The following is a 17123-nucleotide window of genomic DNA, read 5'->3' as shown; positions in this document are numbered from 1 at the left end:
ATGATGGGCATGAGAAAGCCAAATAAATCCCCCACCATCCCTAGGTTGGATTTGGTTGGGGTTTTAGCACAGCAACAGAAAGCAAACCAATGCAGACACCCTACAGTGACCCCCTCCATATAGCGTCAGCTCTGATACTATGGTCTGGACAGGTTCTCCCAGTGCTCTGCCTGTGTCACTGGCTGTTTGACCTTCATCTGTGCCTACCTCTGGGCATGCCCAGAGGAGGATTTTTGCTACAGCACTCCTAGCTTATGACTGATGGAGTCTGCAGGATTCACATGTTAAATTGCACTACCTTCGATGGGTCCCCAGGAAATCTTGAGGCGGCAGCTGTCTCCGGCCCAGTAGATCTTGTTTAAAGTCAGTGACCTATTAAGAAGTGAAACAAGGCATAGCCTCTGCTTCCCATAGCTGCTTCAGCCGGGTCTCAAGAGTGTGCCTGGCAGCACAATTGGTTCCCCAGGGCTACGGAGTCACCAGGCATTATAGCAAGGATGGGCTGCTTATCATATATGGAGAGATTTTAATGATTTCCAGGAAAAGGATGACCTGTGGTTGCCTGGAGGATGGGTGGAGGGATGGCACCCCCATCAAGGTCCAGGCAATCTGAAGGACAGACTATCTCTGTCCTGGCTGCCAATAGCCACTTTCTGACTGTGTCTAAATGGCGTGCCAGTGAGCAAGAATGGCCAAGTAATGGGAAGAAATAAAAACACCAGAAAAGTTGACTAGCCTTATGACCCGGCTAAACAAGCTCCCCTCGTGACCTCACTGGGCCTGTCTATTCTCTCCTCTCTCTCTCTCTCTCTCTCTCTCTCTCTCTCTCTCTCTCTCTCTCTCTCTCTCTCTCTCTCTCTCTCTCTCTGTCTTGTGAGGACTGGAGAACAACCTCTGGTATTGGTCCTCAGGCTTGCCCCACTTTTTTTTTAAAGATAGGTCCTAGTGTGTGCAAAGGAAGAACCTTTCAGCTGAGCTATCTCCCAGCCATGCATCCGTCTTAACTGAACCTGGTTTGATATATCCAGCATCTTTTGGTGGCCAGGTGATGCAGAGATAGAGGATGAGACCAACATGGGGGCACTTGCACAAGGTTTAGGGACCTGTTGAGTGGCTCTGGCCAGAGGTTGCTCTGACCTTGCCTGTTCTCTCTTGCAGTACATCTTTGTAGATGCTTATGCCCAGTACCTGTGGATCACCTTTGACTTCTGTAGCACTATCCATGGCTTCTCCGTCCCATTCCGGGCTGCTGACCTCCTCCTCCACAGCAAAGCCTCCAACCTCCTCTTGGGCTTTGACAGATCTCACCCCAACAAGCAGGTAAGAGACCTCTGGAGCACAGACGTAAGTGTGTGTGTGTGTGTTCTGGAATTTTCTGCTCTGCTTGGGTGGATTGTGTGTCCTTTTCGTGACCTTGCCTCCTCCCTTGTCCTCCTCTTCCCTCAGGCTTAACCTTTGTAGCTACTATTTCACTTAGCACAGCTAAGGAAATGTATACTCCCTTGGCACCCTCTCCCTGTGTCCCTGCCATCAGTTAGCACCCAACGCTTGGCAGGTCCTGTGACTTCAACACTAGGCCTTTCTTGGTGTTCATGCATTTTTGAAAGCCTGTGGGGTAAGCTGAGGCCCAGAAATGTGACTAGAGAGAGCCACCTGAGAAGTCTGGAGTGTGAACTCTTCTGTGACTTCCTGGAGTGTTTCTACCTGACTTCTCTGTTCTCTCCTATATTTATTTTGTTTGACTTTTGCCAAACTGGGATCGAATGCAGACCCTTGCGCCTGCTAGGCCGGCGTGCTACCGCTCAGCTTCACCCTGCCACACCTTAAGCACATGGCACTGACATTTGTTTGACGTGATTTTCAGCTTTGCTATTCTTCCTTTGTGTTTGTGCATGCCTCCGAGTTATAAAGCGAATGGCGTGTGTTTCCTATTTTGAATCAAGTCTGAAGAAAACTAAGAAGCAAGGGAGAGCCTGTGGAGGAGTTCTGCCTCAACGCTCAAATGTGTCAAGTAGTGAATACTGGTAGGGCGTAAACCTTTCTACCTCCTGACTAAGGAGACTTGAATGCTTTTGCTCAAAGGGCCTTGAAACAATTCATTTGCTCTATGGTTGTTTAACCAAAGGAGAGATCTGTTTCCCTTTGCCAGCCTTAGGGAGTAACCTAAGCTTAGGGGCAGGGTCAGTTGAACAGGAGAGGGGACTGCTGTTAGTTTTGGACTCAGGCTTCTCAGTCTTTTCTGCTGGGGCCTGTGGAAGTCTCTGGTGTCCACAGGTTGTGGGGCTTTGCTAACAAGCTGGCCAAATACTCAGCCGCCAAGTTTATGCATTCAGTTGATCCCTGTGGTCAAGCATTCAGTTGGTCCCTTTGCTCTGGGCAATGTCTCTGCAGTCAGCTGAAGTGACCAATGTGAATTTATTTATTTAGTGCTGGGTATCAGACCCAGAGCTTCTTACATGACAGATGAGTATATTCTCTTTTTTAGTGTACTTTCCTTTTTTAAGAAAATTTTACCATTGTAATTTTTGTGTGTGTTTAGTTGATTGATATCAGTTACATTTATGTTCTGCAATATCACCTCCATTCAGCTCCAGAACTTTCTTCCCCTCTTGTAGAACTGAAACCTCGTCTATATTCAACCCACACTCTATTTCTCGCTCCCCCCCCCCCCCCGCAAACTCTCCTGGCCACCATTGTGTTTTCAATCTCTGATCTTGCCTCCCCCAGGTCCCTCATGTAAGTAGAATCACACACTTTGTCTTTTTTCACTGAGAACAGTGTTTCCAGTGTCCTGGGTGTCAGTGTGTGCCAGGTTCGCATTCCTTTTGCAAGGGGCTCATTCCCTGTGGTGTGGATGTACTGCATCGTGTCCCCAGTTTTGCTTTGTGTTTTGCAATGTTAGGGAAGGCACCCTGGGCTTTGTACAGGTTAAGCAGATTCTCTCTCTTGACACCTCACTCAGGTGTTGAGACAGCCCCCAAGTGGATAACAGATCACCCTTCCAGCTGCTCTAGAGAACAGATCTGTCCTTCCTCCTCTTTCTGTTTGCTGTGGTCTGCCTGTCTGTGCAATGTTTCAGTTGGTGTTTCCAGCATATGGTGGCACAAGCATCTCTTCTCATGTCATGACTACTTCTTGTTATTTTGGTCTCTGCAGCTATGGAAGTCAGATGATTTTGGCCAGACCTGGATCATGATTCAGGAGCATGTGAAGTCCTTTTCTTGGTAAGTTGAGGCACGTGGCAAATCCTGGTGTCCAAAGGAAGTCTCCTGTCTCCTAGCTCCTTCAGCTTGGATTGGTTACTTTGGCATGAGTGGGACCAAAATACTTGACAGGAACAAGCTAAGGGAGGATTATGTTGTGTCAGGGGGTCCGAGTTTGTCATGTTGGGAAAAGATGGCGGGCCAGCTCATGGCAGTGGGAGAGGTTGGAAGAGGCTGTTCATATCACAGTAGACCAGGAAACTGAACGAGGAAGGTACTAGGAACAGGGTATGACTTTCAAAGACCTGACCTTATTCACTTCCTTCTGCCAGCCAGGCCCTACCTTCTATAGGTTCAACAGCTTCCAGCTGGGCGCAGATATTCAGAATATGACCCCATAGGAAAAATGGCAGACTCGAACAGTCATAATAGACAGTGGGTGGATATTTTACTCTCAGCACTTGGTTCCAGAAATATACTGTCCTGACCTGGGAAGCAGAATTGCACAGGGAACAAACTCACCAGTTGGCGGTGAGAAAGGGGGTGTTTTTCAGTTGGTTAGAGGACCTGGGGGAACCCTGAAGCTCTTGCATGTCCTAGAGACCAAAATACTTTCATATTCAGGGCATTATATCACAAATGGGCTTTTCCTCAGTGTAAAAATCCAGACTCTGGCACATCCATTTCATGTTTTCCCCCCCCCCCCAAATGCAAGCCGAACAAAATCTATGGATACAGTTATAGAGAAGAATGTGGTGTAGGGTGTTGCTCGAATTCTAATTGGTCTTAACAATAAAAGCCTGGAGTCAGATATTGGGGGTGGAAGCTGAAAGATCAGAGAAACAGAGCAGTCAGCTTCTAGTTCCTACCTCATTCAGTCCTCGGACTGAACGCCATCTCTAAGACACTTCATACTGAATCCTGAGCTCCCGTCTCCTCCTGCCTTCCTGTCTCCAGCTCCCTAGTGCTGGGATGAAAGGTGTATGCCAACACTGTTTCCTCTATGGCTAACTAGTGTAGCTAGCTCCATGCTCTGATCTTTAGGCAAATTTTATTTTTATGGTACAAACAAAATATCGCCACAGTAGGGAATCAGAAAAGACATTTTGCATACATGCCATACATGTTGGAGGGAGCACGAAGTGCCAGGCAGCTTCTGGTTGCCCTTGATCCAGGCTGTGCATGGCAGATGGGAACAGGAACTAGCATGCTGTAGATAGTTGTAGAGAACAAGACTTCCCTGCTGGAGAGGCATGGCCAGGGGCGGCTGTGTGTTATTGTGGTACCTGGGTGGGGAATACCGAATGTTTGGACTGTGTATTGTTCAGAATTTGTGCAGAGAAATTGGGTAAGAATCTCCAGTGCTGAGAGACTGTGAGGTGACTCACCGGGTCAAGGTGCTTGCCTCCAAGCCTACTGACCTGAGTTCAGTTCCCATAAGCCACAGATGGAGGAAGAGAACCAATTCCTATAAGTTGTCCTCTGACATCCATATAGTGCTTGCCTTGTGGTCTGCACATGATTATGTGTGTGTTTGTGTGCTCACATGCATGCACGCACACATACACACATAAACCAAACAAAAGAATCTACTGTGTTTGGGGAAGGAATTTGAATTAAATCTGAGAGAAGTGGGGAGCCACTGTAAGTTTTGAGGAGAGTGAAGAACATCCATGTCTAACTAAGTGCCGCTGCTTGTCACCTTGTATTGGGAGAGCAGTGGAACATGAGATCTTGAATACAGGTGTTTGCATGTTTGCAGTGAGCATGGGACAGATTCTTGAGATTGGCTGTAGAGTGCGTATATTTGCCTTCTTTGGTCATTTTGTTTTCATGACTAACAGAGAGACACCAACCACAAATTGACCCTTGAATCCTGCATTGACTCTTGGTCCTCCTGTCTTGTATGTGTCCTGGTCCCCTCCTCATTCAGTGTCTAGGATCAGTTTAAGAACCTTGTGGTTGGGTACGGTGGAGCACACCTTTGATCCCAGCACTCAGGAGGCAGAGGCAGGAGGATCTCTGTGAGTTTGACTTGTCTGGTCTGCATAGTGAGTTTCAAGACAGCCAGGGCTATATAGGGAGACCTTGTCTCAAAACAAACAAACGGGACAAAACAAAACAAAGCACTATGGTTTTTGATTCCATATTATTTTGTGTTCTACACTTTGTCCATGTTTATATCTTGTGGACTCAATGGCCTGTGTGTGTGTGTGTGTGTGTGTGTGTGTGTATGTTTGTGGTGCGTGTTCATATATGGGTAGGTACACATGTGTGACTGGGTATATGTACATATAAAGGCTTGAAGTTGTCATCTGGGTCTTCCTCTGTTATTCTTCACCGTATTTATTGGGAGAGGATCTCTCTCTGAATCCAGGGTTTACCAGTTCTGGCTAGTCTAGCCAGCAGTCTTGCACTAGGGAACCCTGTCTGTCCCCACACCTGCCTGTTTTTTTTTCTTTGGTGCTGGAGATCTGAACTCCTGCCCTTACGCTTGCATGACAAGTTCATTATCCACTGAGCTCCCTCCCCAGGCCCTAACCAACCTTTGTGTAAAGCTCAGCTATGGCTTTACTGGCTTTACTTGGAGACACTGCTGTTGCTCATGAGTCTCAACTGTCTTTCTGGGATCACTCTTGTCCATTGGAAGTTTATCCTAAGAACACAGGCAGAGCAATCCTTTTGAACCTTTGAGCGTGTGTGGTGTGTAGGTGTTCACATCTGTGTGCATGTGTGTGTGCATGTGAGGTTAATGCTTGCTGTCTTCTTCAATTATACTTTTCACTGTATTTTTAAGGCCCGGTCTCTCAAAGACCCTGGAGCTTATTAATATGACTAGACTGATTGAGATGTGAGTCCCTGGGATCCGCCTGTCTCCCCACTCCCCATTAGTGTTACAGACAGGAGTCTCCACTCCCATGTTTTACATGGGTGCTGAACTCAGGTCCTCAATCTTGTATAGCAAGCACCTTGCCCACTGCGCCATCTCCACAGTCCTCCCTGAACTGCTGAACACATCATCGTTCACTCAGATGAAGGGCCACAGGGCCTGTGCACGTGCTCTTTCCTCTGGCTAGAATGTTCTTTCCTAGCTTGCACTCACTGCCTTCCCTTTCACTTCATCAGTTCCTGAGACTGGCCCATCAGATCTTACTTATTTACTCAAGTGTTATCAGAGTGTATGCTATACTCTGATAGGATACAGGAGGGAGATAGTAAAGTAGCGCCCACAGCGAAGCAAGTGACAGGCACCATCACACACGGCTGTCCTTATGTGTACAAGAGCAACTGCAGTAGGTTAGCAAAAATCCCAAACACAAGCTACAGTTATGAAGTCTGATCCTCTATTAGCTCCTCCATGTCCTCTGCTTTGCTCTCCTATCCCCACCCCCCATTAGATTTTTTAAACTTCTAAGTGGAAGTGAGCACACACACTTTTGTGTGTATCTGGCCTGTTTGACGTACCATAGCCTGGTCTCTCCACGTTGTTCCCACAGCAGCTCCATTTTAAAGGCTGGCTAATATTCCATTGTATCTCTGAACCACAGTCTGTGCAGTTTTTTTCCGTCAATGAACGCTGAGGTGTTTCAGCTCTTGTGTGTCGTGCCATGGTAAACATGGGAGCGCAGATCTCAGAGGCAGTGATTTCATTTCCTTTGGGGTTTATATCCAGGAAAGAGACAGCTCAGTCATATGGTAGGTTTATTTTGAATTTCCCCAGGATCCTCCCCAGTGGGTTCACACAGTGAGCCGCACATGGATTCCCCCTTTCTCCACAGCCTTCAGCACCTCTCTATTGTCTTTCAAGTGATAGCCATTCTTCTGTGGGGAGCTTTCTAAAGATTCTATTTAAAATGACGACTCCTGTTCGCTCAGCTGTGCGCTATTCTTTTTGTGTGTAATCCTTTATTATCTTGTAGCACACCATTGTTTGTCATGTTAACTGTTTGTCTTCAACAGGATGAAAGCATCAAAGGGAAGAGATTTTGTTAGTCTAGCACACTGCTTGAGTCCCCAGGGAAATTGTAACTTGGGTAGGCATTGCCAAATTTTCCATGGACATTGTCAAATTTACTTTCATCTCAGTAGCATAGAATAGCGTCTTTCTCTACAGCTAAGGGCACATTGTCTCATTTAGCTGTAATTTGCATTTTCTCATTATGAATGAATTTGAATGTCTTTACTGAAGATATTTTTTTTAAGATAGGACTCATATTAACGATGGCTGGCCTGGAACTCCTTATGTATTTGGCAGTGACTATGAACTAGTCAAGCATCATTTAAAAAAAACATGCTCTTCTTAGCAAATTTGAGGACAGCTATGGCTATACAGAGAAACCTTATCCAAAAAAAAAATGCTCTTTTTACGGGACATGTCTCCTAAATATCCCTTGCTCTCTTTCTGATTTTTAGTCTTCTTGTGATTTCTGGGAACTCTTTATATAGTTGAGATTGGACCCTTTTGGTGTGATATAAGACAGGTTGTATGTGTATGCTTGTTTGCCAGTTATTATTTGTCTTCTCAGTTTTATGTTTAGCTTTAGTCTATATTAAATGCAGTGGACCAATAAGATATCGACACTGCCTATTGTTTATTTTAGCTGTTTGTGTAAATTGATTTTTTTCGAGTTGATCTTACTTGCTTTAACAAAGGATGCAAAGGGAGTAAGAGGCACCACAGCTTAACGTGTTCTAAGTCACATGGACTTCCCTTTCATAACAAGCAGTTTTTCTGGTCCTTTGGTGGTTTTCCTTGGGCAGAGGCTGTGTTTGTCGTAGGAGAATTGTAACCATGCTATTGTGTAAAGAGAGCCTCCATCCCGGGATACTGTCTTAACTTTCCGTTGCCTAATGGGAGGAAATTGATATTTTTTATGTTTACTTTATTTTGTATGTATGAATGTTTTGCCTGCATGTGTATTTATGCACCACAGTGTACCTAGTGTGTACAGAGGTCAAAAGAAGGCATTGGATTGCTAGAGTCACAGAAGGCTGTGAAAATGGACCCCCGTCCTCTGCAAGAGCAGCCAGCATTCTTAGCCACTGAGCTACCTCTCTAGCCCCCAGATTGCCCTTTTATCACTTTGAGGGAAGAGTCAGCAGGACTGCCAAATGCAAGGCTTTTTAGCTTAGAACTTTGTTCTGTAACTTCGTCAGGCACACAGGTGTGTCAGAGAGGTTGGATTTTTAGTATTGGGATTTCAGATTGCTTAGGAGATTGATCTCTCCCTAAATTTCCCCCAGAGTAAGAATACATGATCTTCCTAGGGGAACATGGTCTTGAGCCACCATGCCTGTCAACCTGGGAGCATCAGGCAGGGGAGGCAGGGACCAGGGCAGAGAAAGCTAGAAAGTACCTGCCCAGACCTAGAGACTGACAAGGCCAGCACAGGGCAAGATCTGTAAGGGGGTGGGAGGCACTCAAGGGTGTCCCACGCAGCTTCCCCGTGGAGCTGTGGATGAGGCAGATGGGGCCCAGGGGTGACTATGCTTGGAAGTAGCCACTAGATGAACTTTCTGTATGAGAGACAGAACAAGCGTACCTAAGGGCTGGAGAGAAACTGGAAGGTGAGGAGATGCCGGAGTATAGGAGCCTGTAGATGGAGCCAATCCCAGGATTAGAGGTCCAAATATGGGTGGCGGAAGAGGGTTGGGGTGAAAGGTATGAGGTGTTCGGTCTCAAGACCTTGGCTTCCTCTTTTGGCTGGAGAAAGGGATAATAGAAGTAAGCTCATCTCAAAATATGTCAAGAAGGGTTTCTTCCTCTCTGCCTTTTAAAAATACCCAGCAGCCTCCTTTTCATTTGCATATCCTCTAGCCTAGAGGAAGTACTTTAATCAGTACTTCTAATTGTGGAGAAGAGAACATGTCACCAGCCGCCCCCACAAGAGCATCTGATCAGGAAGAATGGATTTCTCCCACGCTGGGCTCGGGCTGCTGGCTTCTCCACCACTCTGAGTCCAGATTGTAGGGTCGACATCAAGTCTTCTTCCAGTGTTAAAATGAGATGCTCCCTCTTCTGTTTCTTGTTTTCTTCCTGTATATGTTCACATGCATGCATATGTGTTCACATGCACGCGTGTGTGTGTGGTCAGGGCGTGATGCTGGGTATCTGCCTCGGTCTCTATTTTATGTTTTGGGGATAGGGCCTTTCACTGAACTTGGGGCTCACTGGCAAGACGTCTTCTCCACCTTCCCAGCACTGGGATCGTGAGACAGCACAGCCCGCTTTCACGTGGCCACCACAGCTTCAGATCCTCGTGCTGGTTCTACACCCACTTTTCTGACTGCACCGTCTCCCCACTTCCATTGGTTCCTTTGAAAACAGTTTGCTTTCTTTGATGAACATGGCCTTGACCCTCTTTCTTGGGAGGAATGGGAAATCATCCTCACGTTCATTATGTTGAGTGCCACAGGGCCTTAGAACTGTATACAGACAGCCACATAAATGACACCCTCGGTTCCATGCCAGCGCCATCTCTGCTTGGCTACTGCGGGGTTCTTTGACTTACTAGTTAATTTTCTATTTTCCGGTTCACCAGCCTTGGTGTTTAATTTTGAGTCGGGAAGCTTGGGCAGATCAGTGGTCTTCCTGGCTTCTGGGTGGGGCTGTATTTGAGGGCACTAACTCCGACTGAGAGCTTCTCCGGTATAGACTGATTTTTAACCTGAAGAGGTGATTGGGGTTCGTGGCTACAGTAGGAAGTAGTCCATGCATCCAATGCAGTAAGCGTCTTTTCAGCCAGGGATTCTGTCATCCCAGCCAACCCAGACCAGTGTGACGTGCCCAAGAATATTGCACAAGCACATGTGATGCCGTGGGTAAGAGGCCCTACTAGAGTGTACCAAGACCGACTCCAAAATTCACCTGGCCCCTGTACTTCCATACCTTAGTTTGAGTTAAAACTCACATAGAAGCCTTGCTAGGAAAAAGAAAAGCTTCTTGGAGGACAGTGATTTCAATTTGATCTGGAAGGAGGGTGGGGTTTACATGTGAGGACTGGAGTGTGCAGAGGGCCACCTCTACACAGAGATGTCCACAGAAGCAAAGAGTGACAAGTGTGCCTACCCTCTCTGGAGGACACCTAGCAGGTCAGCAAAGCAGGTGCCTCACGGGAGACGAAATACACAGGCAGGATGACTCCAGATGGCATAGGTTAGTGATATCAGCAGGGACAGGCAGGGAAAGATCTGAGGGATAGGCCGCTTGCTCAGAGGGTCCTAGTGTGCCCTGTGTACTGCTGCGTGTTTTAGTCTACAGCACCTGGGGAAATTGCTACTCACCTCTGAGATTCTGAGCTTGGGGCCAGGAACTTGTCTGGTGCCTCCAGCACTCATTTTCCTCGGAACCACCCTGCCTTCTGCCGTTTCTGCCCTTTGAAAGTAGGGCCCTAGATTGCCTTGAGCTAATCCCAGGATGCTTTGGAAACAGCGGTAGCAGAGTAAAACACCTTACAAGTGGCAGTTCCCCAGCTTCTGTCCCCAGCTAAGGAACAAGCAAAGGCACATGCTTGAGGCAGAGCGCCATTTGTAGCTGACTCCATGGGGTCTTAGGTCCTGGGCAGTTGTCCACACAGTGAAATGTCCGTGCCTCCAGTGACTAAATAGGGGATGGTAACAGTTGCTTCTTCCTTTCAGGGGAATCGACCCCTATGACCAGCCAAACACTATCTACATTGAGCGGCATGAACCCTTCGGCTTCTCCACAGTGCTCCGCAGCACAGACTTCTTCCAGTCCCGGGAAAACCAGGAAGTGGTCCTGGAGGAAGTGAGGGACTTCCAGCTTCGGGACAAGTACATGTTTGCAACAAAGGTGGTGGTAAGTGGAGGACCCTCTGCAGTTGGCTGATCCAACAGTTCCTTTGCTGGGTCTGGCATCCAGCTGGGTAAGGTGGTATGACATCAACAGGGTGACGTACTTGGGTAACTTGGCTGAAGGATCCTGATTGTCAGTGAACATGCCCAAGGGGCATGGGAGGTACCAGATGAGAACAGAGAATTTCAGAACAGGTAATAATCACTGTGTCAGAAGATCTAGGAATCTGCTTGTGTCCCAGTAACCAAGCATCCCAAATAAGACAGATTTCATTTTTGGTGTATGTGGTTTTATGTATATGTTAGTGTGTGTTTGTGTGGGTGTATGTAGGGGGTACAAAGACTGACCTCAGGTGGTTTCCCTCCCTCTCTCTACCCCAATTTTGAGACAGGCCAAGCCTGTAGCTTACCAATTCAGCTATGCTTGGTGGTCAGTGAGCTCCAGGGAACCTTCTGTCGCGGGTTTCCCAGAGCTGCTGTGTCTAATTCCTCACCTCGCAATGGGTACTGGGGATTGAACTCAGGTCCTCAGGCTTGCTCAGCTAGTGTTTTACCAACTGGGCCATCTCCCTAGTTCTTAAAAGCAAATTTCTTTGTAATCTCAATAAAAAGAATACAGATGGAAGCTGAGGCACCTGGGAACTATTTTTCTTTGAATCCTGCTGCCTGGCTGGTTTCTTTTAAACTTAGACTCATCGAGATTTTTGGACACTTTCGTTTACGTGGCTAATAGGATGTTTAGTCATTGGCCAATGGGAGTTAATACTCTAAGACAAGCAGTAAGTAAGCTTCCAGATGTCGGTAAGTCACTTAGTGTTCTGCCTTGAGGAGGTCTTCCTTCCCTTTGGTTTGAGGTGCAAGAGCCAGGTTCTGAAATGGAGCCTTGCTCATTTCAAACCAGAGCTGATTACTTAACAGGACTCTGTGACTCCGTTCAAAGGGACAAAGCAGGCTCTGGTAAGAGCGTCTTGATCCCTGCTCCTGAGAACTGTGGCTTTGCTCTCTGACAGGCAAGCCTCTGGTACCTGGGAGGTTGTCCTGCTTTCTGTCACTGCTAAGTTAGGGACTGAAGCCAGCTAGAGTGTTTGTCTCCGGGTTCTCCTTTGTTTCTGCAGTTGGTAGCAGACAGGGCAGAAGCAGGCCAAGCTTCTTGATAGATTCCTAGGGTACTCACTGGCCAGCAGGGAAAGCAGGGAGGAAGGTTGGACGAAGGGTACAGGTGGTATAGCTATAGACATCCCCATTATGGACCTTGCAAACATGTTTTTTTATTCTATTAAAATTCACATGACATTTCTTTACTAATTTTGTGTGTGTGTGTGTGTGTGTGTGTGTGTGTGTGTGTGTGTGTGTGTTGGGATGGGGGCGTGGGTATGTGTATGGAGGTCAGAGGACAGCTTGTGGGCCTTAGTTCTGTTCTGGTCTTGGGGTTGGAACTTAAGTTGTCAGGTTTGGCCAAAAGCAACTTTCCTCTTGGGTCATCTCACTGGCCCACAAAACGTTTTATTTTTAAAAGTTGTTTTAGGACTGGAGAGATGGGTCAGTGGTTAAGAGTACTAGCTGCTCTTCCAGAGGACTTGGTTCAATTCCCAGCACCCACATGGCAGCTCCCGACTGTCTGTAACTCCAGTTCCGACAAAACTGTGCACATAAACTGAAAGATTTTTTTATAAACTTGTTTTCAGTTTTTAATTTATGCGTGTCTGTGTGTGGGAATGTGCACCTGAGTGCAGGCGCCTGTGGAGCCAGAGCTAACAGAGGCCCTGAGCTGGAGTTATGGGTACTGATGAACAGCAGCTTGACATAAGTGCTGGGATTGCGCCTCTGCTCTGCGAACGCACACTTTCTTAACCTCAGAGCCATCTTTCTAGCCCCCACAAAGGGGTTTTTTGTTTGTTTGTTTTTGTTTTGAGACAGGGTTTCTCTGTAACTTTGGAGCTTGTCCTGGAACTAGCTCTTAGGCCAGGATGGCCTTGAACTCACAGAGATCCACCTGCCTCTGCCTCCTGAGTGCTGCCAAAAATGATTTTTAAAACCATTGAATTGTGGCCATTTTTTTTCTGCTTTCATTGACCCCTAGATTATATCTTTCTTGCTTTGCTTGGCTTTTTCTTAACATACCCATGTACACACATATACACACATACACATATGCACACATGCACACACACGTTTTCAGAGTAGCTCAAGAACATGCCCTGCTCCAATTATTGCCTTGGACATGAGCAGGGTAATGGAAATCAGGCCCCAGCACTGACGCTCTGTGACTCAAATGGGATATCCCTGAGTTCTTTTGCAGCTGCCACCTCCTTATCTCTGGCTCCCCAGTGGCTGTGGGCCTTTTCTGTTGGAAGTCTTTGGCTTGGAGTTACTGTGTGGCTCTAATTTCTCAATTCTCATGCACACTAATGATGCCCTGGTTTGTCCTTGCTTTTGCCTGATGGTGGATGGCTGTTGTTCCTTCTCTTGGTCTGAAATTCCTAGATCTCACACCCAATCATGTAAGAGACAATTGTGGGAGCTGTCTGTGGTCCACTCCCGTTTAACAATAGGCACAGCTACTCTCCAGAGCATCTGTGAAGTGTCTATAACTCCTGGCTTTAATGGTCACTAATGTGACACCTGGTAGCAGTATGCAGGGGGGTTGAACATATGCTGTCATTGGACCCATACCACTAAAACAACGCAACAAATCCATTTTTAAATTTTGGAAGGTTGTATGACGATTAGTCTTGCCATGTTGATTGCACTCAGAAGTACAGAGGGTTAATGAAGCACACTTCTGGGTGTGTGTGTAAGGATATGTCCACAGAGGATTAACTGGGGACAAAGATACCTAGAAAGCTGGGGGGGGTCACCATCCCACCCCTGGGAACCTGGGAACCTGGAGGGATTAAAAGAGGAAAAAACATAAAGTTTCCTCTTCCTATTTTCTGTCCTCCAATGACATGACTTGCTCATCTCTGCCATGCTTTTTCTGCCACTGTAGACTGGACCTCTGAAACTGTGAGCCCAAATAGTTATTTCTTCCTTCAAGTGATTTATCTCAGTAATTGCTACAGTGAGATAAAGTCTAATACCCTTAGTATTGCTGTATTGAGCTTCTCTTTACCCGGGATCCTAGTGAGAGGGTGCCGCCTAGCCCAATGGTATCCACACTTTCCCTCCTGTGTGTGGACAGGTCTCTGGGCTCCAAGGCCAGTGGAAGCGGCTTGCATCTCTGCTCTAGGTAAGCCGTGCCAGGCCCACATGCTTCTCTTAGGAACAGCTGCAGCATCATTGCCCAAGAGCAGATGTTCCTGGTATACTTTGCAGGACCCAAATGACTCTCCTCTGATCATCAAAGAGAATCATCAAGAGTTTTAAGAAAGCCCTGGAGCCTGGAGAGATGGCTCAGCAGTGAAGAGTGTTTGCTGCTCTTCCATAGGACTTCAGGCCCCCGTAACCATAGAGACGGCTCATAACTATCTGTAACTCCACCTCTTAGGTTCTCTGATGCTTTTCTCTGGCTTCTGTGGACAGGGCACCTGTGTGCATGTGACAAGCATGTATACATTTTTACACTGAGTTACCTTGTTGCTCTTGAATTTATTTATTCTGTGTAGTGTCTCTATATAAAGTTCCATAAGTTGTGAATAATTTCTGCCATTCTGCAGAGTTATCATTCACTTCCTTATATATGTTTCTTTTAGCAAAAAGTATTTTAATGTTGATGAAATCTAATATATCTGCTATTCGTTTGTTTTGTTTGCGGTTAGTATTTCCTTTCTCTTTCTTTCTCTGCCCTATTTTTGTGCTATTTGGGATTGAGTCCAGGGTCTTGGGCATGGCAGACAATACACCTTACCATTGATCTCACAATTACCTTGTGCCTACACTTGATAACAGTAATTGTAAGAAAAACTGTTGCTGCCTCTTTTCTGTCAGTTAAGGTCTGCTGTGAACCCCTGAAATGCAGTTTTCTTTTGAGTCAGTGTACTTTTGTGGCGGTGTATGCTGGTTTGAATGAGAGATGTTCCCCTCGTCTCAGGCAGCTGAACACTTGATCCTCAGTTGGTATCACTGTTTAAGTGGCGCAGCCTGCAGAAAGAAGTAAGCCACTGGGTGGGGGTGGGCTTTGAGATGTAAAGCCCTGTGCTTTCTCTGTTTCACATTCATGCTTACCGTTGAGGATGGGCACTCTCAGCTTCCGGCCTGCTGTGGGTCTCCTGCCTACTGCCATGCTTCCTTGCCATGGCGAACTCTTCTCCCACCTTGGTCGTGTTATTTGATGACAGCAACAGAGACATCACTCATAGGATCCATGAATGCAGACGCATAAGCAAAGGATGGAAGCCAGGGCTTCCTATAGGCTGTGCAAGTCATCTACCTGAGTTTTGGCCAGAGACCCCTGCTTGCTGGTTCACATCTCAAGGGCATGTGCTTAGCTAGCTTTCTTATACAGCCCAGGGAATGGTGCCACCCGTAGTGGGCTGGGCCCTCCTAGATCAGTTAACAATCAAGACAATTCCACTTAGGTGTGCTCACAGGCCAGGGAGATTGATGCAATTCCTTAATCTTGGCTTTCAGGTGACTCTAGACTGTGTGAAGGTGACAGTTAAAGCTCCCCAGGACATTTTGTTGTTGAGAATCACACAGTTGCTGTGATACAGTGGCTCTTGATACCTGCCCCTGAGTCTATGTTGTTGATTTTTGTTGTCACCGTTTGTTTTGTGAGTTTCACGTGCTGTTTCTGTAAAGACTCTTGATTGTGCTTACACTGAATTGTCTGTGGTTAGTGTAGCAGACAGTCAGCTACTGCCCTTCCTAATGGACTCTGGTGTGGGGTGTGTTGGGGTAAGACTTCCTGTTCCCTGTCTCGAGAGTTACAGAGTCACCCTCACCCTGCACTCTGCCTTCTGTGGAGCCCTCCAGGTTAGCTGGAGGTGAGCCAGGCTCTGTTTCATTCTTGCTAGAGTGTACACACAACTCTTATGTGCTTGGCCTTAAAGATTCCTAGAAATCTTTTCAGAGCTTTTCAAACAATGCCTCTTAGAGCAATTTTCTTTCTGGGTTTTTCTTTCTAAGCTTTGGTTAGCCCTGGCTGTGGATGCTGCCTCTGGCAGTCTCGATGTTAAACTGCCAACTGTCAGATGCTGTCCCTCAGACACACTCTGACAGGCTATTGGACTCTGTGTGTGTGTGTGTGTGTGTGTGTGTGTGTGTGTGTGGTTAAGTGTTAGGAAGATGAGCCACCAGGCGGCTAAAGTGGTGACAGTTTTGTAACTGGGTTTTTTTTGGGGGAGGGGGGGTGTGACCTGTTTTGTCCTGTCTAGTGGCCCCTCAACTATTATGCCTTTGAGGCTGTGTGTTTCCAAGGCTACTTCAGAGTTAGAAAGAGGGGTTAGAGTAGGGCCCGTGAAAAGGCAGTAAAGTCCACCATGCTTGCCAACATCCAGCTGTTCTTCTTCAATAAATGCCCCTTGGAGTGTTGCCAAAGTTTATGTAGTTCTCAGAAACCTGGGAAAGTTGGTTTCTGGGAGTGCTTGTCGATTTTTTTGTCTTTTATTGGGGGGGGGGGTAGTTTCAGAGCTCCTAACCTTGTCATTCTGGAAATGTTTTCAATTAATATTAACTTTGTATACTTTATTGTGGTCCTTTTCTGACCTACACGAAAGAACGGTTCATATAGCTATGACCTCATGGTTCTCCTTCCTCTTCAGCATCCCTTCCGTATGCCAGCCTCACTGGGCGATCTCCCCGAGGGTAGCTTTTTGATTCTTAAAAGTTGTATATTTTTATTAATTCTTTTATAATTTATACATATCTACAATGTATTTTGATCCTGCCCCAACTCCTTCTGGATCCATCTCCCACCTCCACACTCATGTCCTTTGTTTGTTTGTTTGTGTTGTTTTAACTTGTAATCCACTGAGTCCCATGTGTGCTGGCCATGTACTGCTCACGGTGTGGGACCACACTCTTGGAGAAAACCAACTCTCCCCGAAGCCACCCACGTTAACAGCTGCTCCACTGGAGATGGAGGCTGTGGGGCCTCCACCCCAATGCTGGACTGTCGCTTGGCTCGAAGTTGTACAGGCCTTGTGCAGGCATCATAGCTATGTG

The 17123-nt window shown here is 46.7% G+C and overlaps 1 protein-coding gene across 2 annotated transcripts in view; it reads left to right on the top strand.

Moving 5' to 3' along the window:
• Sorl1 (sortilin related receptor 1) overlaps positions 1-17123 on the top strand; it is a 162692-nt gene that overhangs the window by 33298 nt on the left and 112271 nt on the right. For both annotated transcript variants that reach the window (XM_026779339.1, XM_005347141.3), the window contains exons 4-6: positions 1159-1320; positions 3157-3224; positions 10842-11022. In XM_026779339.1, coding sequence (XP_026635140.1) covers positions 1159-1320; positions 3157-3224; positions 10842-11022 — 411 coding nt within the window. The remainder of the gene's footprint in view (positions 1-1158; positions 1321-3156; positions 3225-10841; positions 11023-17123) is intronic.

Source organism: Microtus ochrogaster, chromosome 5 (assembly GCF_000317375.1).
Source record: "Microtus ochrogaster isolate Prairie Vole_2 chromosome 5, MicOch1.0, whole genome shotgun sequence".
Taxonomy (NCBI): Eukaryota; Metazoa; Chordata; class Mammalia; order Rodentia; family Cricetidae; genus Microtus; species Microtus ochrogaster.
This window is presented reverse-complemented; position numbering and strand designations above follow the sequence as displayed.